The 27,171-nt window shown below is 40.4% G+C and overlaps 2 protein-coding genes across 3 annotated transcripts in view; one reads left to right on the top strand and one right to left on the bottom strand.

The window, feature by feature from the left end:
• The window catches only part of LOC133544880 (organic cation/carnitine transporter 2-like), a 37,819-nt gene extending 24,072 nt beyond the window's left edge, over positions 1–13,747 (bottom strand). Inside the window, exons 1-2 of the mRNA XM_061890106.1 lie at positions 13,063–13,747; positions 9,408–9,511 (exon numbers count right to left, since the gene is read on the bottom strand). Coding sequence (XP_061746090.1) covers positions 9,408–9,511; positions 13,063–13,452 — 494 coding nt within the window. The 5' untranslated portion in view covers positions 13,453–13,747. The remainder of the gene's footprint in view (positions 1–9,407; positions 9,512–13,062) is intronic.
• Positions 1–27,171, top strand: part of LOC133545681 (solute carrier family 22 member 4-like) — a 145,246-nt gene that overhangs the window by 67,797 nt on the left and 50,278 nt on the right. The window contains exons 3-4 of one of the 2 annotated variants that reach the window (XM_061891486.1): positions 19,308–19,413; positions 23,502–23,916. In XM_061891486.1, the coding sequence (XP_061747470.1) occupies positions 19,379–19,413; positions 23,502–23,916 (450 nt within the window). In that variant the 5' untranslated portion in view covers positions 19,308–19,378. Of the gene's footprint in view, positions 1–19,307; positions 19,414–22,612; positions 22,942–23,501; positions 23,917–27,171 lie in introns of those variants that run through there. The other variant, XM_061891487.1, reaches the window with a different exon arrangement.

The following is a 27,171-nucleotide window of genomic DNA, read 5'->3' on the forward strand; positions in this document are numbered from 1 at the left end:
AACATTTTATTGTTGCATTTTTGCTCATTTTACTTGTATAAACCTAACAATCATGGATTTTGATACTTTGCGCCATTTTAAAAGTGTTTTAACTTCTCCGATTTCAGCATGCTAATATTAGCTTGCTTACGTTTTATGTCAGCATTTTTGCAAATTTTATTCATATACAGCTAAAATCCATGGATTTTGGTACTTGGCACTACATTTGAATATCGCTAACTTTTCCTGTGTCGTCACGCTAACGTTAGCATGTAAAAATATAAAATGCAAATGACCTCAAAGTCTTATCAATATTCGGCAAATGGTCAGTGACTTTGGCCATGACGTTTTTCATTTTTTCACACAATTGTGCTTGTCAGTCCCCCTAAAAGTGTGTGCAATTTCCTGGCAATTTGGTTAAAGTTCCAGTGACTAATGTCTATGTATTGCAGAAATATCAAATCAATCGAAATGATCATAAATTCAAACTTTGGAGATAAATTTTAAAAAGACACCATGCGTCATAAAAAATGATAGCACGGCAACATGGCAAATGTTTACCCTTTCCAGTTACGATACGGGCGTCCTTGTGTTTTTATTGTACATACTGTATGCAGTATAACAGCAGGACACATGTATAATGCAAGACCGATTGGCTTTTGAACCCTCCTTTATCTCCCATACTGCGTGCAGCTGGCCACAATCCTGGCTTGTTGCTTTTACCTCACATGTTGGAAGGGGCGGGGGTTACAGCTGTAAAAAAGCTACACAGTTGAGAACAAACGTGAGCGTCCTCAGTGAGCCTTTTTAAAAAAATTGGAGTTTCATGAATGCAACCTCAGACTTTGCCATTAAAACAATTTCAAACTATAACCTCGAACAGGAAGCTGGACTAATTGTCCAGGCTGGTCCACCGAGACCAAAGTCTGAGGCATTGTTGTGCACCAAATAATCGAATAAATTACCATATTTTCTGGACCATGGGCGCACCGGATTTATGGTCTATTTTTTATGTTTTTTCCTATACAAAGTGCACTGGATTATAGGGCGGATTATAGGAGTCATAAAACACTTCTTTGTGGTCTACATAACATGTAATGGTGGTTCTTTGTTGAATAGATTATGTTTTACAGATCATCTTCAAGCCGTTTTGTGGGCGGTCTTATTTACGTGGCTCACCTTCGGCAGCGTCTTCACCCCGTCATCTTTGTTGTGTGACTGGCCCGGCACGCAAAGGCAGTGCCTTTAAAGGGGAACATTATCACAATTTCAAAAGGGTTAAAAACAATACAAATCAGTTCCCAGTGGCTTGTTGTATTTTCTGAAGTTTTTTTTATAATTTTACCGGTCCCGGGATATCCCTAAATAAAGCTTTAAAGTGCCTTATTTTCGCTATCTTCGAAACCACTATCCATTTTCCTGTGACGTCATACAGTGCTGCCTATGTAAACAAACGATGGGAATACCACAGCAAGATATAGCGACATTAGCTCGGATTCAGACTCAGATTTCAGCGGCTTAAGCGATTCAACAGATTACGCATGTATTGGAACGGATGGTTGGAGTATGAAAGTACTGAAGAAGAAACTGAAGCTATTGACACTATTCATAGCCATAGCATGGCCGAATAGCTGCGTTAGCATCGCCGGTAAAATGTGCGTACCAAACGATAAGGACTTTCGCATTTTGTGATAATGGAGCAACTTAAATCCGTCGATTGGTACGTGTTTTTTTCGCATTAAATGTGGGTGGAAGGAAACGTAATATAGTTGCAAATGCATCTGCAGGTTATCCATACATCTCTGTGCCATGTCTGCTTCAGCACCGCCGGTAAATAGCATGTTAGCATCGATTTACTGGCAGTCACGCCGCGACCAAATATGTCTGATTAGCACATAAGTCAAAGTCAACAAAACTCACCTTTGTGATTTTGTTGACTTTATCGTTGCAAATGCATCTGCAGGTATTCTATAAATCTCTGTGCCATGTCTGCTTTAGCACCGCCGGTAAATAGCATGTTAGCATCAATTAGCGTAGCATGTTAGCATCGATTAGCTGGCAGTCACGCCGCGACCAACTATGTCTGATTAGCACATAAGTCAACATCAACAAAACTCACCTTTTGTGATTTTGTTGACTTTATCAATGCAAATGCATCTGCAGGTTATCCATACATCTCTGTGCCATGTCTGCTTTAGCATCGCCGGTAAATAGCATGTTAGCATCAATTAGCGTAGCATGTTAGCATCGATTAGCTGGCAGTCACGCCGCGACCAACTATGTCTGATTAGCACATAAGTCAACATCAACAAAACTCACCTTTTGTGATTTTGTTGACTTTATCAATGCAAATGCATCTGCAGGTTATCCATACATCTCTGTGCCATGTCTGTCATCGCCAGTAAAATGTGGAGACACTCCCGCACATTCAATGGGGGTCTGGCGGCAGACACTTTCGCATCCTCGGGCCAGTGGTGCAACTTGAATCCCTCCCTGTTAGTGTTGTTACACCCTCCGGCAACACACCGACGAGGCATGATGTCTCCAAGGTTCCAAAAAATAGTCGAAAAAATGGAAAATAACAGAACTGAGACCCAATGTTTACAATGTGTTCAAAATAAAAATGGCGGCTGTATTACCTCGGCGACGTCACATTCTGACTTCATCGCCTCCAGAGCGATAAACAGAAAGGCGTTTAATTCGCAAAAATTCACCCATTTAGAGTTCGGAAATCGGTAAAAAAAATATATGGTCTTTTTTTCTGCACCATCAAGGTATATATTGACGCTTACATAGGTCTGCTGATAATGTTCCCCTTTAACACAGAGCAGTCAAGCGAACATGTTTTCTTTACGTCAACCAGCATGTTTTTGGATGGGAAAATTGTGATATATATCTTACCGGATAAATCATTGGATTATTCGTCGTCCTGCAGCAGCTGTATAAAAGGCAGCTGTGAGCTTGGCTCCTCGGCTTCTCTCGGAGAAGCCACCCGACCTCGAGGTATGTCTTCGCAATCTTTAAAATCTCACTAAAACTGTCATGATCCGTTACCCGGGTCATGGCATGATTTATGTTCGGTAGTTTTTCTGTGTTAGTCTGTTTCCTGGGTGCACCCTCTTTCCCTGTTTACTGTCTGTTTCCATGGGCACTAATTCTCCTCACCTGTCTTAGTTTTGCAATTAGTTTCCCACCAGGTGTTTTGGTTTATCACCTCCCTTTATAGTGTGCTGTCACCCAGCAATAGTTGCTGGGTCAATGTTTGCAGAAGGCAACATTTACGTTCTCCTGTTTCTTGTCCTTGCAATAGTAAGTTTGTATAGACTAGCATTCCTCGTGTTTTCACCTTTGGTGACATTTTGGTTTTGTTTAGCTCCACGCTTGTTGGCGTCCTCAGTTTGTATTTTGTTGATGCTGCTTTAATTATATTAAAAATAATTAATCTTACCTCAACGCTACTCCTGCTTGCTTCCTGCGGTGCTGAGGAACAACCCAATCGAAGCCATGCGCCCTCGAAGACGTAACAAAAACACTATTAAAACAATAAGCAGATAAGGGATCTTCCAGAATTATCCTAGTAAATGTGTCTGATTACATCTCAAACGCTGACACTGCCGCCGCCCGGAGCCATCAAGTTTTTTTTTTCCATTTTTTTTTTCTTTCTTGTCCTTCATTATCAATATCTTAATTCACAAATCTTTCATCCTCACTCAAATTAATGGGGAAATTTTCGCTTTCTCGGTCCGAATTGCTCTTACTGCTGGTGGCTCCCATTATAAACAATGTGAATATGTGTGGAGCCCTGTAACTCGTGACGTCACACGCACATACTAGCGGTAAAGGCAGGGCTGTTTTTATTAGCGACCAGAAGTTGCAAACTTTATCGTCAATGTTCTCTACTAAATCCTTTCGGCAAAAATATGGCAATATCACAAAATGATCAAGTATGACACATCGAATGGACCTGCTATTCCCGTTTGAATAAGAAAATCTCATTTCAGTAGGCCTTTAAGGCACGACCCCAAAATTGTTGTCTGTGTGGAAATTGGGAGAAATTCGGGAGAATGGTTGCCACGGTAGATTTTCGGGAGGGGCACTGAAATTCGGTAGTCTCCCAGGAAAATCGGGAGGGTTGGCATTATGACCGGGAGACGCAATGTCCGTGTACCTATCGTACAGCTGCGTTTTAAAAAGTCATAGATTTTACTGTTTGAAACAGATACCAATAATTTTCGATATTACATTTTAAAGGGGAACATTGTCACAATTCCAAAAGGGTTAAAAACAATAAAAATCAGTTCCCAGTGGCTTGTTTTATTTTTCTAAGTTTTTTTCAAAATTTTACACCTCCCGGAATATCCCTAAAAAAAGCTTTAAAGTTCTTGATTTTCGCTATTTGCGATGCGACTGTCCATTTCCCTGTGACGTCATACAGTGCTGCCAATACAAACAACATGGCGGTTACCACAGCAAGATATAGCAACATTAGCTCGGATTCAGACTCGGATTTCAGCGGCTTAAGTGATTCAACAGATTACGCATGTATTGAAACAGATGGTTGGAGAATGGAGGCAGATAGCAAAAATGAAATTGAAGAAGAAACTGAAGCTATTGAGCGAATAGCTATTGGCTATTCGGCCATAGCATGGGTGTACCTAATGAAGTGGCCCATAGCATGGCTGCGTTATTAGCATCGCCGGTAAAATGTGTGGACCAAACGATCAGGACTTTCGCATCTTGTGACACTGGAGCAACTTAAATCCATCGATTGGTAAGTGTTTGTTTCGCATTAAATGTGGGTATCTAGTTTCAAATGTACATACGGGTTTCGTAAATAGCATATTAGCATCAATTAGCATACCATTTTAGCATCGATTAGCTGGCAGTCATACTGCGACCAAATATGTCTGATTAGCACATAAGTGAACAACATCAACAAAACTCACCTTTGTGATTTCGTTGACTTAATCGTTGCAAATGCATCTGCAGGTTATCCATACATCTCTGTGCCATGTCTGTCTTAGCATCGCCGGTAAAATGTGCAGACACTCTGGCACATTCAATGGGGGTCTGGCAACAGATTTCTTGCCAGTGGTGCAACTTGAATTCCTCCCTGTTAGTGTTGTTACACCCTCCGACAACACACCGACGAGGCATGATGTCTGCAAGGTTCCAAAAAATAGTCGAAAAAACGGAAAATAACAAAGCTGAGACAGGGTGTTTGTAATGTGAAAATGAAAATGGCGGGTGTTATACCTCGGTGACATCACGTTCTGACGTCATCGCTACAAGACCGATAAACAGAAAGGCGTTTAATTTGCCAAAATTCACCAATTTAGAGTTCGGAAATCGGTTAAAAAAATACATGGTATTTTTTCTCCAACATCAAGGTATATATTGACGCTTGCATAGGTTTGGTGATAATGTTCCCCTTTAAAGCATGTATCGGCCGATAAAACATCTCTAATCAAAAGTCATAATGACAGGCATATATTTCAGTCCAGTTAGTGTACAATTTATTTAAAAAAGGGTTTCATTGAAGAAAAAAAACCAACTCGGAATAGCTTGTTTATTGTATCAAAACGTATCAAGTTACAGGGTTTACCCCAAACAGCCAAGATACCTGTGGCGGTGGGGGCGGGGTTATGGGCTTGGTCACCGTGACGTTGAGTAATTTGCATAATTATCTATGGTGATATGATTTTCTTTAAAAAGGCAAAAAAAAATGTATACATACATTTAAAACAAATCAATTAATATTAAAAATGTTTTAAATAATTTTGCCATATTTTCCATTGTTGCGGCTTTTTGGACAATGTACTTTGTTTACAGACTTTTAATGACTGTCTATTGTTAAAAACAACTGGAAACAAATCTAGAATCTTCTTTTGGTGTTGTTATAAAAAGTACTCGTGTTTAGAATTCTATTTCAGGTCCCTCGATGTTGCTGATAAAAGAGGCGCGCATGACATCACACTTGCTTGGTGCTGTTGTACCAGTTGGACTTTCTCTTCTTTAAAAGCCGCCACTGTGCTCTTAATATTAGCACATTTTGGAGATGGTTATCCGCGGGCATATTTGCATTACATAAAAAAATCACGTCCACATCACAGACATGCTGACAACGCTCCAGACCGTCAAAATGGCCTGTGTTTTTTTGATGATCAACGTCTTTTTTCCGTGGTAAAGTTTCCATCACTTTTTCAATCGTGCACAAATAATAGGCTGTATAAATATCAATTCATACTGTAACGACCAGCTAATGGTAATGTTTATTTTTTGTGTGGTTTGGATTTGATGTCAGTTTTTCCCGTGTTTACAAAGACACGGTCCGTGCTTGAAAGATGATTGACGGAGAATGGGGATGTGTTGTTCTAATTCCGGGAAAGCGCGGACTCACGAGACCAAAGTTTTTGCATGGAAGGTAAAACTTGTAGGAATAGTGCAGTTTGTCATCATAATATTGGTAATAAATGTTAAAATTAGCGTCAGACTTTGTGTGATTTCTTCTGGGGGCTACAATACTTTATATTACTTTAATTTGCTATCAATGAATGAATAAATAAAAATCCTATTTTCAAGGTGTGGCGCACCACATTCATTTACATTAGGGGGAAAGCCTGAGTTAAAACTGTGTTTGTATGCATTACTTTTTTATCTTTCATTTATCAAGAGAGATAAAATGCTCTACTGATGCACATTATGTCCAGGCTTTGGTGGCAGAAGTACAAAACCCAAAACTAATGAAATTGAAAAAAACAGAATACGCAAATCTTTTTCAACTTATATTCAATAGAATAGACTGCAAAGACCAGCTATTTAATGTTCGAACGCAGAAACTTAATTTTTATAATCATTAACTTATCTTTTAATAGCAGCGACACATTACAAATAAGTTGGCAGAGGGGCATTTTTACCACTGTGTTACATGGCCTTTCCTTAGAACAACACTCCGTAAACGTTTGGGAACTGAGGAGATCAATTTTTGAAGCTTTTCAGGTGGAATTATTTCCTATTCTTGATTGATGTGCAGCTTAAGTTGTTCAACAGTCGGGTGTCTCCGTTGTCGGATTTTAGTCTTCATAATGTGCCACACATTTTCAATGGGAGACAGGTCTGGACTACTGGCAGGCCAGTCTAGTACCCGCACTCTTTTACTACGAAGCCACGCTGTTGTAACACGTGCAGAATGTGGCTTGGCATTGTCTTGCTGTATGTACCTTTTTAGCATTAATGGTGCCTTCACAGATGTGTAACTTACCCACTAATATCCCCATACCATCACAGATGCTGGCTTTTAAACTTTACGCCTGTTAACAGTCCGGACGGTTCTTTTCCTCTTTGGTCAGGAGGACACAAAGTCCACAGTTTCCAAAAACTATTTGAAATGTGGAATCGTCAGACCCACAGAACACTTTTCCACTTTGCATCAGTCCATCTTAGATGAGCTCGGGCCCAGCGAAGCCGGCAGCGTTTCTGGGTGTTGTTGATAAATGGCTTTCGCTTTGCATTGTAGAGTTTTAACCTGCACTTGAAGATGTAGCAACGGACTGTGGTTTTCGAAAGTGTTCTTGAGCTAGTGTGGTGATATCCTTTGCATATATTTTTTAAGTGTTCCTGAGCCCATGTGGTGGTATCCTTTACACATTGATGTCGGTTTTTGATGCAGTAGGGCAGTGGTTCTCAAATGGGGGTACTTGAAGGTATGCCAAGGGGTATGTGAGATTTTTTAAAAACATTCTAAATGAAAATAGCAACAATTCAAAAATCCTTTATAAATATATTTAGTGAATAATATTTCAACAAAATATGAATGTAAGTACATAAACTGTGAAAAAAATACAAAAATGCAATATTCAGTGTTGACAGCTAGATTTTTTGTGGACATTTTCCATAATTATTGATGTTAACGATTTATTTTTTGTGAAGAAATGTTTAGAATTAAGTTCATGAATGCAGATGGATCTCTATTACAATCCCCAAAGAGGGCACTTAAAGTTAATGATTACTTCTATGTGTTGAAATCTTTATTTATAATTGAATCACTTGTTTATTTTTCAACAAGTTTTTAGTTATTTTTATCTTTTTTTTCCAAATAGTTCAAGAAAGACCACTACAAATGAGCAATATTTTGCACTGTAATACAATTTAATAAATCAGAAACTGATGACATAGTGCTGTATTTTACTTCTTTATCTCTTTTTTTTTCAACCAAAAATGCTTTGCTCTGATTAGGGGGTACTTGAATTAAAAAAATGTTCACAGGGGGTACATCACTGAAAAAAGGTTCAGAACCACTGCAGGTTATCAGCCTTGCCACTCACGTGCAGTGATTTCTCCAGATTCTCGGAACATTTTGATGATATTATAGACCGTAGATGGTAAAATCCCTAAATTCCTTGCAATAGCTCGTTGAGAAAAGTTATTCTTAAACTGTTGTGGACAATTTGGGCACGAATTTGTTCACAAAGTGGTGACCCTCGCCCCATCCTTGTGTGTGAATGACTGAGCATTTCATGAAAGCGGCTTTTATACCCAATCATGGCACCCACCTGTTCCCAATTAGCCTGTTCACCAGTGGGATGTTCCAAATAAGTGTTTGATGAGCATTCCTCAACTTTCTCAGTCTTTTTTGCCACTTGTGCCTGCTTTTATCATGGCACCCACCTGTTCCCAATTAGCCCGTTCACCAGTGGGATGTTCCAAATAAGTGTTTGATGAGCATTCCTCAACTTTCTCAGTCTTTTTTGCCACTTGTGCCTTTCTATATTAAATATGTTGCAGGCATCAAATTCCAAGTGAGCTGAAATTTGCAAAAAATTAAGTTTTCCAGTTTGAACATTAGGTATTTTGTCTTTGCAGTCCATTCAATTGAATATAGGTTGAAAAGGATTTGCAAATCATTATATTCTGTTTTTATTTACGATTTACACAACGTGCCAACCTCACTGGTTTTGGGCACCTGTGATTTACAGGAATGCAATGTAAAAACAACAACAGTAACTGTTATGGTAAAAGTTGTTATTGTATTGGTTTTCCATTTACATTTATAGGAGGGACAAGTGGTGGAAATTGGATATATGCTGTAAAAAAAACAACCAAATTATTTTTTTTACTGTAAAACTTACTAAATTTAAATATATACAATTAATAACTACTGGTATATTTACATATATTATTCACAAGCGATCCTCTAATTGTGACGAAAACCAGTTTGATACCCCTGCTCAGTTTGGATTTTTTTCACTGCTGTATATCTGCTGATTTTAGCAGAGGTTGAACTCTAACAGCAGATGGCGCTGATGCACCGTTGTTGTTGCAACAGGTCCAAGTCCAAGTCACCGATTAAAGATTGATTTCCTCCAGGAGAGCATTTTCTTTCAGGCTGTTTGGAAAAAAAAGAGCATTGGTTGTTGGGAAGGAAGTACCTGTCAGAAAGCTGACCCGAGATCAGCGAGCCCAGGAGGTATCCCACAAAGAGAGTGGAGGATGCAAATGGAACTTTCCATTGGTCGTCACAGACCAGGTCCCACTGCAAAGAGACACACGTACAAAGTGACCTTAGCCGTGGTTAATAATGCGGGATGCTCACACTGGGCCCCATTCAGCAACTGTTCTTAAGAACAAATTCAGTTCTTAGGCCCACTTACAAAGTTTTTAAAGGCGATTTTTGTACTCACCACAGTTTTCTTAGCTGGGATTTGTTCGTAGGTAAGAACACAATCTACAAGTGCTCCAGAGCACTCTTAGGGGGGCCTATTTGTTCTTAAGTGTGACAAGTTCCTTTACTTCGATTGTCTAATGTTACTTTAATATCATTGATAGATAGATATAGATCAGACGGACAGACAGACACACATATAGCAAAATGAGCAATATATAGACATTTCAAAATATTGTGTGCATACACACACACTCACACACACACAATCTTCAATTACCGGGGCGTTGATTTAGTGATTGGTGACTCTTTAAAAGACTCAATTCACACAATGGCAATGCTTTTGCTGCTACTGCAAGATGCCGTTGATCGTGCCCTGGGAAGGGAGCGCATATTTCACGACCATGTAGACCTATTTGCCCGAAGTGACAAATATCCATTTGAACGCTTTGGGCTACCTCAGCAGTCCCCCCTTTCTTAAACTTACGTTTTGACATATGTATTTCACCCGCGGGATAATAGGAATTTCTCTTCTGTAATCTGTTTCTGTTTTCTCCGTGTGTTTGATGTTCGGCTTTTCTGCCGGAATCGTGCCCTTATGTGGAGAATTAAGGGCGTTTACTTATGCAAATTACACAATTAAAAGCCTACTGAAATGAAATTTTCTTATTTAAACGGGGATAGCAGGTCCATTTTATGTGTCATACTTGATCATTTCGCGATATTGCCATTTTTTGCTGAAAGGATTTAGTAGAGAACATCGACGATAAAAGTTCTCAACTTTTGGTCGCTAATAAAAAAGCCTTGCCTTTACCGGAAGTATGTGCATGTGACGTCACGAGTTGCAGGGCTCCACACATATTCACATTGTTTATAATGGGAACCACCAGCAGTAAGAGCAATTCTGAACCGAGAAAGCGACAATTTCCCCATTTAATTTGAGCGAGGACGAAAGATTTGTGAATTAAGATATTGATAGTGAAGGACCAGAAAAAAAGAAAAAAAAGCGACGGCTCCGGGCGGCGGCAGTGTAAGCGCTTCAGATGTAATTAGACACATTTACTGGGATCATTCTGGAAGATCCCTTATCTGCGTATTGTTTTAATAGGGTTTTACTGAGATTTTAAAGATTGTAAAGACATACCTCGAGGTCGGATGACTGCGGTGAACACGCAGTGTCTCAGAGAGAAGCCGAGGAGCCAAGCTCACAGCTGCCTTTTTTGACAGCTGCTACAGGACGACGAATAATCCACTGATGTCTCCGGTAAGATATACATCACAATTTCCCCATCCAAAAACATGCTGGTTGACGCAGAGAAAACATGTTCGCTTGACCGCTCTGTGTTAAAGCTTCACAACAAACAAAGAAACACCGGCTGTGTCTCGGTGCTAAAGACAGCTGCAATCCACCGCTTTCCACCAACAGCATTGTTCTTTATAGTCTCCATTATTAAATGAACAAATTGCAAAAGATTCAGCAACACAGATGTCCAAAATACTGTGTAATTATGCAGTTAAAGCAGATGACTTTTAGCCGCGAGTGGTGCAGCGCTAATATTTCCTGACAGTCCGTGACATCATCATTCCGCGACGTTTTCAACAAGAAACTTGCGGGAAATTTAAAATCGCAATTTAGTAAACTAAAAAGGCCGTATTGGCATGTGTTGCAATGTTAATATTTCATCATTGATATATAAACTATCAGACTGCCTGGTCTGTAGTAGTGGGTTTCAATAGGCCTTTAAAAGACTAAATTCACACAATGGAAAGGCTTTTGCTGCTACTGCAAGATGCCGTTGATCGTGCCTTGGGGAGGGAGCGCATATTTCAAGACCATGTAGACCTATTTGCCCGAAGTGACAAATATTAATTTTCATGAATATTTATTTGAACGCTTTAGGCTACCTCAGCAGTCCCTCCTTTCTTAAACTTACGTTTTGACATATGTATTTCACCCGCGGGATAATACGAATTTCTCTTCTGTAATCTGTTTGTGTTTTCTCCGTGTGTTTGATGTTCGGCTTTTCTGCCGGAATCGTGCCCTTATGTGGAGAATTAAGGGCGTTTACTTATGCAAATTACACAATTAAAAGCCTACTGAAATGAGATTTTCTTATTTAAACGGGGATAGCAGGTCCATTCTATGTGTCATACTTGATCATTTCGCGATATTGCCATATTTTTGCTGAAAGGATTTAGTAGAGAACATTGACGATAAAGTTCGCAACTTTTGGTCGCTAATAAAAAAGCCTTGCCTGTACCGGAAGTAGCAGACGATGTGCGCGTGACGTCACGGGTTGTAGGGCTCCTCACATCCTCACATTGTTTATAATCATAGCCACCAGCAGCAAGAGCTATTTGGACCGAGAACGCGACGATTTCTCCATTAATTTGAGCGAGGATGAAAGATTTGTTGATGAGGAAATTTAGAGTAAAGGACTAGAGGAAAAAAAAAAGAAAAGGCAACGGCTCCAGTGGGAGCGTTTCAGATGTAATTAGACACATTTACTGAGATAATTCTGGAAAATCCCTTATCTGCTTATTGTTTCAAAAGTGTTTTAGTGAGATTGTAAAGTTATACCTGAAAGTCGGATGGCTGCGGTGAACGCCAGTGTCTCTGAGAGAAGCCGAGGAGCAAAGATCACTGCTGCCTTTTTGACAGCTGCTGCAGGATGACACATAATCCACTGATGTCTCCGGTAAGAGCCGACTTAATATCACAATTTTCCCATCCAAAAACTTGCTGGTTGACGTAGAGAAACATGCTCGCTTGACCGCTGTGTGTTAAAGCTTCACAACAAACAAAGAAACACCGTCTGTGTCTCGTTTGCTAAAGGCAGCTGCAATCCACCGCTTTCCACCAACTTATTTGACGTCTCCATTAAAAATTTAACAAATTGCAAAATATTCAGCAACACAGATGTCCAAAATACTGTGTAATTATGTGATGAAAAGACACGACTTTTAGCCGTGTGTGGTGCTGGGCTGACATGTCCGCTCCAACCAATAACGTCACAAGCACGCGTCAACATAAGCCTCATCATTCCGCGACGTTTTCAACAGGATAACTCGCGGGAAATTTAAAATTGTAATTTAGTAAACTAAACAGGCCGTATTGGCATGTGTTGCAATGTTAATATTTCATCATTGATATATAAACTATCAGACTGCGTGGTCGGTAGTAGTGGCTTTCAGTAGGCCTTTAAGGCTGTTTACATATGCATTTTGGGGAAATAAGGGCATGTTTATATGCAAATTATGATAGACACGCACGCGCTACCCATTTGCCATTCCGAAACTTAAGAACAATTGGGCCGTTTAGGAACACGTCATGAATTTTAATGGACTCCTCCCAGGAAATCCCGTAGGAAGAAAGATGAGAGGAAAAGTTAGGAACTTATTGCTGAATGGGGCCCACTGACCTCGGTGACGATGTTGGCCTGGTAGATGTCTTTGCTGTAGCTCCATCCGTCCAGGCAGCCCTCCTGTTCCAGCCCCGTCAGGTTCACGTCCCTCCCTGGAGCGAGACCCTGTTCCGAGAGGTTCCTGATCACGTCCAGCTTGTAGCGCCTGCACTGGCTGAGCGCCTGGCGGCCGTCCGCACTCATAACCGGGATGATGGCCTCCCGCCACGCCGCCGTGAGGTTGACCTCCGGGATGAGGCAACGGTGCTCGGGGGACGCCCCGATAAACACGATGTAGAACCCGTTGAATCCGGTCGAGACAAAAACGGTGTTAAGGAGGAAGAACGTGGTCCAGAAGTACGGACCAGTCTGCCCTAGGAAGGCTGTGTCGTCGTCATAGTCGCCCATGTTCTCTCTTGGGAGGCTGGGGTTCGTCTCGTGGTCTAGACTAGAGTGCTGAGCTCTCGCTTTGTGGGGCGGCACTGAGCAGGACCCTCAGTGGGCCAGTGAAACCCAGCATTAAGCCCCCCTTTCAAGGCGAACCCACTCTCAAAACACAATCATTGCTCATGAGACAAGACGATGAAGTGATTTACCCGCACACACGTCCTCCACCGCATGATGAGATTTACTCATGATCACTTTAAAAAGTCTGCCCTGCCCCCGCACCACTCGCACAGCATCGGGCGACTATTTGCTCTAAACAACATTCCTCACTTTTAAATACCCCCAAGAAGTGCACGTGCTTGTACTCTAAATGTTGCTAAGAAGCACTAAGGCTCCTAAAGGGGCGTTTTTGTTTGAAGTCCCGCCCTGACTTTTGCCCAATTCCTGCTGCATTGTTAGCACCAACCAATAGTGTGCCAAAGTTTCAGAACGTAAACTCTTGAAGATGCTACTGAATACAACAAAAATACAATGAATGAAATGAGTTTATTTCGGTCATATAAGTTTTTCAACCCTTTCCGAGCCAGGGCACATTTTTTTTCATTGAAATAATTCTGAGGCACACCAACAGCAGAAAACATATAAAATGAAACTCAGTAGCCGATATTGACGATAAAAAGTCGTTCTCGCAATTGTTGGATATGCATTCAAACTAGAGATGTCCGGTAATATCGGACTGCCGATATTATCGGCCGATAAAATTCTTTAAAATGTAATTATTGGTATCGCTTTCAAAATGATCGGTATCTGTTTCAATAAGTAAAATGTATGACTTTTTAAAACGCTGCTGTGTACACGGACGTAGGGAGAAGTACAGAGCGCCAATAAAACCTTAAAGGGGAACATTATCACGATTTCAAAAGGGTTAAAAACACTAAAAATCAGTTCCCAGGGGCTTGTTTTATTTTTCGAAGTTTTATTTCTAAATTTTACACCTCCCAGAATATCCCTAAAAAAAGCTTTAAAGTTCTTGGTTTTCGCTATTTGCGTTGCAACTGTCCATTTCCCTGTGACGTCACACAGGGCTGCCAATACAAACATGACAGTTACCACAGCAAGTTATAGCGACATTAGCTCGGATTCAGACTCGGATTTCAGCGGTTCAAGCGATTCAACAGATTACGCATGTATTGAAACAGATGGTCGGAGAATGGAGGCAGATAGCGAAAACAAAATTGAAGAAGAAACTGAAGCTATTGAGCGAATAGCTATTGACGCTATTCGGCCATAGCATGGGTGTACCTAATGAAGTGGCCCATAGCATGGCTGCCTTATTAGCATCACCGGTAAAATGTGCGGACCAAACGATCAGGACTTTCGCGTCTTGTGACACTGGAGCAACTTAAATCCGTCGATTGGTAAGTGTTTGTTTGGCATTAAATGTGTGTATCTAGTTTCAAATGTACATACAGCTAGCGTAAATAGCATGTTAGCATCGATTAGCGTAGCATGTTAGCATCGATTAGCATAGCATGTTAGCATCGATTAGCTGGCAGTCATGCTGCGACCAAATATGTCTGATTAGCACATAAGTCAACAAAACTCACCTTTGTGATTTTGTTGACTTAATTGTTGCAAATGCATCTGCAGGTTATCCATACATCTCTGTGCCATGTCTGTCTTAGCATCGCCGGTAAAATGTGCGGACACTCTGGCACATTCAATGGGGGTCTGGCGGCAGATTTCTTGCCAGTGGTGCAACTTGAATCCCTCCCTGTTAGTGTTGTTACACCCTCCGACAACACACCGACGAGGCATGATGTCTCCAAGGTTTCCAAAAATAGTCGAAAAAACGGAAAATAACAGTGCTGAGAGCCGGTGTTTGTAATGTTTTGAAAATGCAAATGGCGGGTGTGTTACCTCGGTGACGTCACGTTCTGACGTCATCGCTACAAGACCGATAAACAGAAAGGCGTTTAATTCGCCAAAATTCACCCATTTAGAGTTCGGAAATCGGTTAAAAAAATACATGGTCTTTTTTCTGCAATATCAAGGTATATATTGACGATTGCATAGGTTTGGTAATAATGTTCCCCTTTAAAGGCACTGCCTTTGCGTGTCGGCCCCATAACAAAATATCGACAACTTTTCACACACACAAGTGAATGCAACACATACTTGGTCAACAGCCATACAGGTTTGATTGATTGATTGATACTTTTATTAGTAGATTGCACAGTACAGTACATATTCCGTACAATTGACCACTAAATGGTAACACCCAAATACGTTTTTCAACTTGTTTAAGTCGGGGTCCACGTTAATCAATTCATGGTAACACTGAGGATGGCCGTATAAAAAACTTTTGGTCAACAGCCATACAGGTCACACTGAGGATGGCCGTATAAAAAACTTTTGGTCAACAGCCATACAGGTCACACTGAGGATGGCCGTATAAAAAACTTAAGTTACAAATATGTGCCACACTGTGAAGCCACACCAAACAAGAATGACAAACACATTTCGGGAGAACATCTGCACCGTAACACAACATAAACACAACAGAACAAATACCCACTAACTTTTCCGGGACGCTACAATATATACACCTCGCCCACCTCAACCTCCTCATGGTCTCTCAGGAAGAGCATGTCCCAAATTCCAAGCTGTTGTTTTGAGGCATGTTAAAGCCATGTTGGCATTTTTTTCCATAACTTGAGTTGATTTATTTTAGAAAACTTTGTTACCTTGTTTTTATGCATCCAGCGGGGCATCACAACATAATTAAGCATAATAATGTGTTAATTCCACGACCGTATGTATCGGTATCGGTTGATATCGGAATCGGTAATTAAGAGTAGGACAATATTGGAATATCGGTATATCGGCAAAAAAAATATTATCGGACAGCTCTAATTCAAACTATAACCAAGCATGCATCAATATAGCTCTTGTCTTAAAGTAGGTGTACTGCCACCACTTGTCACATCATGCCGTGACTTATATTGTGTTTTTTGGTGTTTTCCTGTGTGTAGTGTTTTACTTATTGTCCTGTGCTCCTATTTTGAGGGCTTCTCCTCTTTTGTTGGTATTTTCCTGTAGCAGTTTCATGTCTTCCATGCATGATATTCCCCCGCACCTGCTTTGTTTTCGCAATCAAGACTATTTAGGTTGTGCGGACGCTATCCTTTGTGGGGACATTGTTGATTGTCATGTCATGTACGTACAGTATGTACTTTGTGGACGCCGTCTGCTCCACACGCTGTAAGTCTTTGCTGTCGTCCAGCATTCTGTTTTTGTTTACTTTGCAGCCAGTTCAGTTTTAGTTTCATTTTGCATAGCCTTTCCTAAGCTTCAATGCCTTTTCGTATCAGCACTTGGCGGCACTCGCCTTTTGGTTTAAGTGTTAGATACCTTTTTACCTACACGCTGGCTCTCGCATATTGTAATCACAAAAAAAAAACGTGTTCCCGATATCTACAAAGCAATTAGCTACCTGCTGCCACCTACTGATATGGAGGAGTATTACAAGGTTACTCTGCCGAGCTCTAGACAGCACCGACACTCAACAACGGCACATTTGCGGATTATAATTACTGTTTCGCAAAACATATTTTTAACCCAATCAGGTGAAATGACATAGTCTCCCATGGCACACCAGTGTCAAGTTCATCCCTGACAGTTTGGTTTTGTTTAGTTTTTTTCCTCTGCATTTGTCTTTGTGTCCTCTGTGTGTGTAGTATTTCCTGTCAGTGCTCTTATTTTGTCTGTTTTTCTGTGTTTCTCTCTGAGCGCTGTTTCCCCAGGGCGGTGGCTGATTGGAACCGGGCCACACCTGGTGTCAATCAGCCCGATCCTATTGTAGACCTGTCTTCCCATCCAGTCAGTGCTGGATTATTGTCGATGTCACTTCTGTATTTTCTCTCGTGTCGTGCCATTGCAGCGTAGCGGTAAGCTATATTTCGGTAGCAGTTTGTAGCTTACTGTCTTTTGTTCCCTGCTTTCAATTTGTCTTTGTACTACACGTAACAACTTCTTTTTTCCTGCTCGCTACCCACTAGCCACCTTTTTATTTTTGCTAGCTTCCATGCTAAGCTCCTTTTGTTCTCTAGCTCCCATGCCAGCTCTTTTAGTTTGTTATCCGCCTCGTGCGCGCTTTTTGTTGTATCCCTTTTGTCTGGTTTTGTCTCAGTGTTTTATTAAACCATGTTTTCGTACTCAATGCCTGCCTCCTTCGCTGCATCTTGGGGTTTGTCAACAACACAGCCTGACAACCTGACTGTATCTCACGGCACACTTGTGAGCCGCGGCACAATGGTTGAAAAACACTGATGTAATCAACCATTTTGTACGATCAATTTAACAGCACAGATTATACATACTAACAATCATACACATACACACACAAAAAGAAAAAAGAATGACCGAAAATGGAATAGGCTGAAGCCAATAATAAACATTTTAGAAAAATTTGATTGCCTGGAACATGGTTTAAAAAATCAATGGGATATAATCGTTGCTATATTTTATAATTTTCCATTATTTCACCTATCAAGGCTTTCTCAAACCTTAACAACGAACTACATGTCTTCAACTCATCACTGAGCTTGTTCCACCATGTAATATTTGTATTTCATATTCGTTCTTAATTTACATATTTCAAAAACGAATATCCCCGTAAATTATACTTTTTTCCTCTTCATTTAAAAAACAAACAAAACCTAAGAATACAAGCTGGACGGCTGTTGTTCTTTACTCGAAACACAATTTCCATTGTTTTGAAAAAATACAATATCTGAAAATTTTAACACATTAGAACTTATGAATAATGGATTGGTAGGTTCATAGTAGTTGCATTATTCTAATTACCCTTTGTTGAAGTTAAATTATTGGGTCTATGTTTTATAAACATTTCCCCAAACTTCAACACAATATGTTGGATATGGAAAAATAAAAGAATGATATAACTGTGACAGGTCTCCAGCCGTCATCGTGCGTACAAGAAGCATCATAGCAGGTTTGACACTAGTTTATTATTTCAATAAACCTGGTTTGGTCCCAGTCGGTCACGCCAGTTTCTAGCGCGACCTCCTTTTCTGCTCGTCTCGGCTCGCCTTTCGGTGGCCGGTGGCTTCGTGCTCCTCGTGGGCTCATCCTTCTTCTGGTCGCTCTCGTCGTCTTTTGCCGTGAATTCTCCTTTGTCTTTTGCCCCGATCGCTCCTCCCTCTCCCCTTTTACAGTTGGAGAAGATGCAGGGATTGAGAATAGGTGTGTGGTTTATGCACCTGACTCGGATTGCTGCAGCGTCGCTCCAAGCTCGCCCCGCCTCTCCGCTCCGCCGCACACTCCGCCTCCTGGCCGCCATCTTGGGTAGGGCCGCCTCTCCACATAACATATGCAGACATTTCAAATTCAGCATGTTTCTTACTTTATAAAGAATAGCAATGGATTTGGATGTTTATCTGCGGTTTCCAAGATAATAAATTATCAATTATTATTCCGAAGAACTTAGTTTCATATACTCTTTCCACGTGTTGATTTTAATTTTGCTTCATAATTTGTCCTTGCACCACTGAAAATACATTTAGTTGTCTTATCATTTAATGATATCTTCCATCCATCCATCCATTTTCTACCGCTTATTCCCTTTCGGGGTCGCGGGGGCCGCTGGCGCCTATCTCAGCTACAATCGGGCGGAAGGCGGGGTACACCCTGGACAAGTCGCCACCTATTATCAAATAGGTGGCGACTTTTTTAGCTGAAGCAACTCAACCTCTATTATCCTCAACACTTCTTTCAAGTCTTCTCCTGAACAATATAGTTCAATAAAGTTAATGTATTCCGTGCATATCTAAGTAAAGTCTATTGTGTTCTAGGTCTTGATGTCAGTTATGTGCTTGAATTACTTTGATCCGCCCTGACATGCACGAGCCATCATCAGGAAGGAATGAAGCAGGATGAGCAGTTTAGGTCATCCTTTAGGTGAGTAAACGAAAATAGCGTAAATTCCGGACTATAAGCCGCTACTTTTTTCCCGCGCTTGGAACCCTGCGGCTTATAAAACGGTACAGCAAATATATGTACTTTTCATGATGCAAATAGTTTTCCTTAAACATATGCAAAGACACTTAAATGGTGTGTTATTGTTCGTGCTATAGTGCCATCTTTTGGACATTTTTGCTCACTGCAAGTGTTTCCTGCTGTTCAAAGCTTTGAACCTGAAGTAGGATTGCCGTTCTGTTAGGCCTGGCCGATATGGCCTAAAAATAAAAATGTTGCATCTTACTCTAAGGAAAATTCTTACTTGAACAGTAATGTTCTTTTGAGACCAGATATAAATTGTACTTTTCCTGGAATCATTTTCAAGGAACTAAATAACCAGTCTTGAATAAAATACTTCTGTTAACAGAAATGTAACATCACGCATCGCATGCAAATAAATAATTGTTTCCAACATTGAGAAATAATAGTGAAAAAATTTAAGTTTTGTCTTGAATAGGGCCAGCAAGGCCTTCCTTCTCTGCTGGCTTAACATAACTAGAAATCATGATCATAATTAAAAATAAAAGTAATTTTTAAGTTACTTGTCACTTAGCAGGACGCAGGAAGTGGTGACCCACAAAGAAGGAGAACAAAATGTTGAATAGGTGGCAGATATATTTTCAAGAACGATATTTAAAGAGAAACTACATATTGTGAGACGATGTCGGCCAACCCCGGAAGCTAGCTCAGCTGTTCTGGTGATGAAATAAGCCTCGAATAAGCCGCCGACGAGGGGCACCACTGGCTTATATGGCGTCGAATAGGTGCTATAAATTGTGTGTTCAAATATTGAATTTTTTCACTTTTAATATTTTGTTTGCAATTTTAACTTCTGATGCGTTTCAATTGATTTTTTTTTAAAATGCGCCAGAAAATAACCCGTTTTGTACACTGTTGATGTGGTTCAATACTCAGTAGGGCGTAAATGTCTTTCTGTATACTATTTCTCCAGCACCGGTCATGTGGTGACATCAATTACGGTATTTTGAGAGGTAATCATTGAAGTCGGACATCACTGAAGGCCTAGGTGGGAAATACACTTTATTCATATATATATATATGTATATGTTGATTTTTTTATTATTAATGTTGTAATATGTATATGTGTGTATGTATATATTATATATATAATTATAGTACAACTTTAACATTTTGGCAACATAATAGTAATCGGAATTTCACTTGGCAAAATTATGACAAAAGTCGTAATTTTACTCGAAAAATCTCACTATTTTACAAGAACAACAAAACAATTGGCAATATTGTGATAAAGTCAGAATTTTATATGACTAATGTCGCCTTTTTGCGTTAAAAAGTAACAATTTTACATAAAAAAAGGACTATTTGTATGAGAAAATATTGCATTATTACAGAGACAGAAAGAATATGAGAAATTGTTCCCAATTTCTTAAGTCGACACATTGTGAGAAAAAGACTGTTTTCAGTTAATTATTATTATTTTTTTTGTTATTTATTTCAAGTATGTCACTATATAGTTATTTATTTAGTTTCTTTTAAATTAATTTTGGCCAAAGGGGGCATTTTTCAATTTCTTACAAACTTGTTATTACATACGTTGGCCAGAGGGGGAGTACTTCAAATGTTTACACACACTTGTACAACCCCTGTGACCCTGAACGGGACAAGCGGTAGAAAATGGATGGATGGATGGATGAAAATATATACATTATTTACATATGTATTTGTAAAATTGTTTTTTTTAATAATAATTAAACAAAAAAAATGTCAATGTTTTATTATTTTTACAAACAATTACAGTGTCTAACAATATCATATTTGTTGCATGATCATATAATATTAAAGTTTAAAAGATATGCAATTTTATCTAGTAGTTTTTCTATTAAAATGGAAAGAACAAATACATTTAGTAAGAAAGATGAAGTACTTTATTGATGCACATTGTCAGGTTTGGACTAAGGAATGGACTCAGATGCAGAGATGAGATTCTTAATAAAGCTTTTATTTTGAAAAACTCTTAAACCTCCAGAGCCAGAATTGACCAAATCTATAAAGGAACAAAAAACTGTCAGCAAAAGGTTCCAAAAAGGGGAACAACTGAAAAGCACTCCTGAAAAGGAGGAAAATACCAAAATAAAGACAAACTATAATTAGCGCCGTATCGGCTATGAAAGCTTAACATAAAACGCTCCAACAGGAGGAAGAAAACAATTGCAATAAAAAATATCAACTCTGATCTTAGTCTAATAAAGGTAAACAAAAAAATCACTCAAAAACTTTGAGGACTGAAATATTATTAGGAAAAAATCATAACTCACCACTTCGGAAGAACAAAGGCTAGGTAACAAAAGTTGCTCTGAGGAGAAGAAAAAGTTCAACTCAAAATTACAGCGGAATTCAGGATCCAAAGAGTAGACATAGGGGGAGGCAAGGCATGAACATGAACATGAACATGAACATGAACATGAACATGAACATGAACATGAACATGAACATGAACATGAACATGAACGCTAGACAGGCACGAAAGCTCGAGACAATCTGGCACAGAACAAGGGGAGGCATGGGCTTATATGGAACATGAGGATGATGAGAAACAGGTGGAAACAATCAAGGGTCAGGGGTGACGTCAGACTGGGGACACAAGAAGAAGGGCCCGTGATCTGAAACAAGAGGAATTGCTTTTCAAAATAAAACATGCAAATCACAAGACATAAAAAACCAAGACAAGACATCCCTCACCGCGGTGTGACACACATTATTTACAGGCTTTCACGGGCCACATAAAATGATGTGGCGGGCCAGATCCGGCCAGAGTTTGACACTTGTGCACTATTTTCTAATAATAATGATACAATCTTAAAGGCCTACTGAAATGAGATTTTCTTATTCAAACAGGGATAGCAGGTCCATTCTATGTGTCATACTAATCATTTCGCGATATTGCCATATTTTTGCTGAAAGGATTTAGTAGAGAACATTGACGATAAAGTTGCAACTTTTGGTCGCTAATAAAAAAGCCTCGCCTGTACCGGAAGTAGCAGACGATGTGCGCGTGACGTCACGGGTTGTAGGGCTTCTCACATCCTCACATTGTTTATAATCATAGCCACCAGCAGCAGGAGCAATTCGGACCGAGAAAGCGACGATTTCCCCATTAATTTGAGCGAGGTTGAAAGATTTGTGGATGAGTAAAGTTAGAGTGAAGCACTAAAAAAAAAAGAAGAAAAAAAAGAAAAGGCGACGGCTCCAGGCGGCGGCACTGGGACTATCCGGATGTTATTTGACACATTTACTAGGATAATTCTGTAAAATCCCTTATCTGCTTATTGTGTTTATAGTGTTTTAGTGAGGTTATAAAGTCATACCTGAAAGTCTGAGGGCTGCGGTGAACGCCAGTGTCTCTGAGAGAAGCCATGGAGGAGCCAAGATCCCAGCTGCCTTTTTGACAGCCGCAGGAGGAGGTCGCATAAACCGCTGAAGTCTCCGGTAAGAGCCGACTTAATATCACAATTGGTTGACATGTGGTAGAGAAACATGTTCGCTTGGCCGCTCTGTTCCATATTAAAGCTTCACAACAAACAAAGAAACACCGGTTGTGTTTTGGTTGCTAAAGGCAGCTGCAATCCACCGCTTTCCACCAACAGCATTCTTCTTTGACGCCTCCATTATTAATTGAACAAATTGCAAAAGATTCAGCAACACAGAGGTCCAAAATACTGTGTAATTATGCGATAAAAACAGACTACTTTTAGCCGTGAGTGGTGCTGGGCTGACATGTCCGCTCCAACCAATAACGTCACAAACACACGTCAAGATAAACGTCATCAATACTTGTGTCATAATGAAAGATTGAAAAAGTAAAAAAAAAAAAATGTTTAAAGTTGTTTATTTTCTCAATGATTTGTACACCTTAACTGTCCACTTGTTGAGTTAATGTGCTTGTGAGAGTGCACACAGTGTGTGTGTGTGTGTGTGTGTGTGTGTGTGTGTGTGTGTGTGTGTGTGTGTTCACTTAAAGTGCAGTGGCCCACACAAAAGTGTCTCAGTCTTCCAGAGCTGCAGCGGGCGAGGGACAGGATGAACGACTATGAGGCGGACACGGCATTCTTGGGGAACTGGGGTGTCTTCCAGCAGCGGTTGTTGCTGCTCCTTTGCATCACCATGATCCCCAACGGCTACAGCGTCCTGAGCGCCGTCTTCCTGGCCGCCACGCCGGACCACCGATGCCGTGTGCCAGCGCAGGGACTCAACCTGACGGCGGCGTGGTGGAACGCCAGCATCCCGATGGAGCAGGACGGCCAGCCGGCCAAGTGCTCCAGATACCGGCTGGAGACTCTCCGGGCTTACTCGGAGGAAGGCCTGCTGCCCCCCGACGTCAACCTGAGCAGCGTGCCCCAGGAGGGCTGCCTGGACGGGTGGGAGTACGACCGCAGCATCTACACCGCAACCATCGTGTCTGACGTCAGTGTGACTCACGCATTATTAACTTTCACATACTGACACTTCATTAGGTACACCTGCAGGTTCTGATGGCAACAATACCAATAATAGACACATGTCAGTATTATAATTATCAAAGTTTTAGAAAGTATGATAAGAATGTTGATGAATGTATATTACCGTCAATTTAAAAAGTACATTAAAACCTCTAAAGGCCTTAGTGGCCACATACGTGGACAGCACCTTTTTAGCTCTTATTTCCAAAATTGTGTACACTAATTAATTGGGGTCTTATGCCGAGATATGGACACTTTTACTGCTATCTAGTGGTGTCAGAAGAGTATAACATACAATGGAATTTGGAAAAAATTAAAATTAGCATGTCACTACACATGAAGTACACGTTTGTGTACTTATGGACTAAGCACATCAAATCAAAATGTGATTTTTAGTTTTGATTCTAATTAGGGTCCAATAAGCCCAAATAGTAAATAGAAATAAAAAAAAAAAGCATGTAAACAAACAGCCTGGGCCTTAAGATGTTAATATCAGGTTACACGCTTTTTAGGCTCGACTAAACCAGGAAAAGTGGCCTTCATCTTGTTTTTCACTGGCCTTTGATAGATTGTAAAAATGAAATTAATTCATTTTTATCGAGTGATGTCCAAAATGTTTTTTTTTTTCAATCAGATTAATCCCACTTTTGAATATGGATTAATCACAAGTATTACTAGTAGTATTAGTATTAAATAAGACACCAATGTTTGTACACAACTGTGATTTTATTGTTTTATTGGTCAAAGGTAAACAAGCAAAATAAGTTGTGTAATTAATAATGCATACTAATGCAAACATTTTTATGATTTTTGTATAATTTAACTTATTTTTGACAGCCCTAGTTGTTAGATATAACCCATCCTATCTTGCCGATTGTATTGCACCATATGTCCCGGCAAGAAATCTGCGTTCAAAGGACTCCGGCTTGTTAGTGATTCCCAAAGCCCAAAAAAAGTCTGCGGGCTATAGAGCGTTTTCCGTTCGGGCTCCAGTACTCTGGAATGCCCTCCCGGTAACAGTTCGAGATGCCACCTCAGTAGAAGCATTTAAGTCTCACCTTAAAACTCATTTGTATACTCTAGCCTTTAAATAGACTCCCTTTTTAGACCAGTTGATCTGCCGTTTCTTTTCTTTTTCTCCTATGTCCCACTCTCCCTTGTGGAGGGGGTCCGGTCCGATCCGGTGGCCATGTACTGCTTGCCTGTGTATCGGCTGGGGACATCTCTGCGATGCTGATCCGCCTCCGCTTGGGATGGTTTCCTGCTGGCTCCGCTGTGAACGGGACTCTCGCTGCTCTGTTGGATCCGCCTTGGACTGGACTCTCGCGACTGTGTTGGATCCATTGTGGATCGAACTTTCACAGTATCATGTTAGACCCGCTCGACATCCATTGCTTTCCTCCTCTCCAAGGTTCTCATAGTCATCATTGTCACCGACGTCCCACTGGGTCATTATTGTCACCGACGTCCCACTGGGTGTGAGTTTTCCTTGCCCTTATGTGGGCCTACCGAGGATGTCGTGGTGGTTTGTGCAGCCCTTTGAGACACTAGTGATTTAGGGCTATATAAGTAAACATTGATTGATTGATTGATAATTTATTGTGTCATTAAGAACACAAAGCTAACGTAGCTTAGCATGTATTGTTGATGTACATCGGTTTGCTTTTGCCAAATTTAATGTACAATACGTGTCGAAGTAGCCCCCTGCATCCTTAAATTTTTTTCTGAAATCGGCCCTCGCTCAAAGTTTGGACACCAATTGTTATGTTTTAGGTTGACAGAGCGTGCTAGCTAGCTAACTTGTCGAACCAGTTGGAGCGTAACACTGCACCATACTGAAGCAGAATGCATCCGTAACGCCAGCAAAGGACATTTAAATAATATCTTAGAGGGGGAAATTATAGCAATTTCAGAAGGGTTAAAACCAATAAAAATCAATTCCCAGTGGCTTATTTTATTTTTCGAAGTTTTTTTCAAAATGTTACCCATCCCTGAATATCCCGAAAAAAGGCTTTAAAGTGCCTGATTTTCGCTATCTGTGAAGCCACCGTCCATTTTCCTGTGACGTCATCCAGTGATGCCAATACAAACAAATGGCGGATAGCACAGCAAGATATAGCGACATTAGCTCGGATTCAGACTCGGATTTCAGCGGCTTAAGCGATTCAACAGATTACGCATGTTTTGAAACGAATGGTTCGAGTATGGAGACAGATAGCGAAAAATAAATCGAAGAAGAAACTGAAACTATTGCGCGAATAGCTATTGACGCTATTCGACCATGTCTGCCTTAGCATCCCCGGTAAAATGTGCAGATCAGGACTTTCGCTTCTTGTGACGCTGGATCAACTTAAATCCGTCGATTGGTAAGTGTTTGTTTGGCATTAAATGTGGATGGAGGAAAACGCTGGATGCAAATATAGCTACAAATTTACATACAGCTAGCCTAAATAGCATGTTAGCATCGATTAGCTGGCAGTCATGCCGCGACCAAATATGTCTGATTAGCACATAAGTCAATAACATCAACAAAACTCACCTTTGTGATTTCGTTGACTTTATCGTTGGAAATGCATCTGCAGGTTATCCATACATCTCTGTGCCATGTCTGTCTTAGCATCGCCGGTAAAATGTGCAGACACTCCGGCACATTCAATGGGGGTCTGGCGGTGGATTTCTTTGACTTTATCGTTGGAAATGCATCTGCTTGGAGTGTCGCAGGATATCCACACAATCTTGCCATCTCTGTAGTAGCATAGCTTTCGACGGTAAAGTGTGCGGAACAAACTACTGACCATTTCGTCGGCTTTCCCCACACACTCGTATTTTAAACAAATTTCGTCCAATTTCTTGACACTTTCGTATCTTCGGGCCAGTGGTGCAACTTGAATCCCTCCCTGTTAGTGTTGTTACACCCTCCGACAACACACAGACGAGGCATGATGTCTCCAAGGTACGGAAAACAGTCGAAAGAACGGAAATGTGTTTGAGAAAATGGCGGCTTTATTACCTAGGTGACGTCACGTTCTGACGTCATCGCTCCGAGAGAGATAAATAGAAAGGCGTTTAACTCGCCAAAATTCACCCATTTAGAGTTTGGAAATAGGTTAAAAAAATATATGGTCTTTTTTCAGCAACATCAAGGTATATATTGACGCTTACATAGGTCTGCTGATAATGTTCCCCTTTAACATTTATCTATGAAAATATGAAGAAGCTG

Source organism: Nerophis ophidion, linkage group LG28 (genome assembly GCF_033978795.1).
Source record: "Nerophis ophidion isolate RoL-2023_Sa linkage group LG28, RoL_Noph_v1.0, whole genome shotgun sequence".
Lineage (NCBI taxonomy): Eukaryota > Metazoa > Chordata > Actinopteri > Syngnathiformes > Syngnathidae > Nerophis > Nerophis ophidion.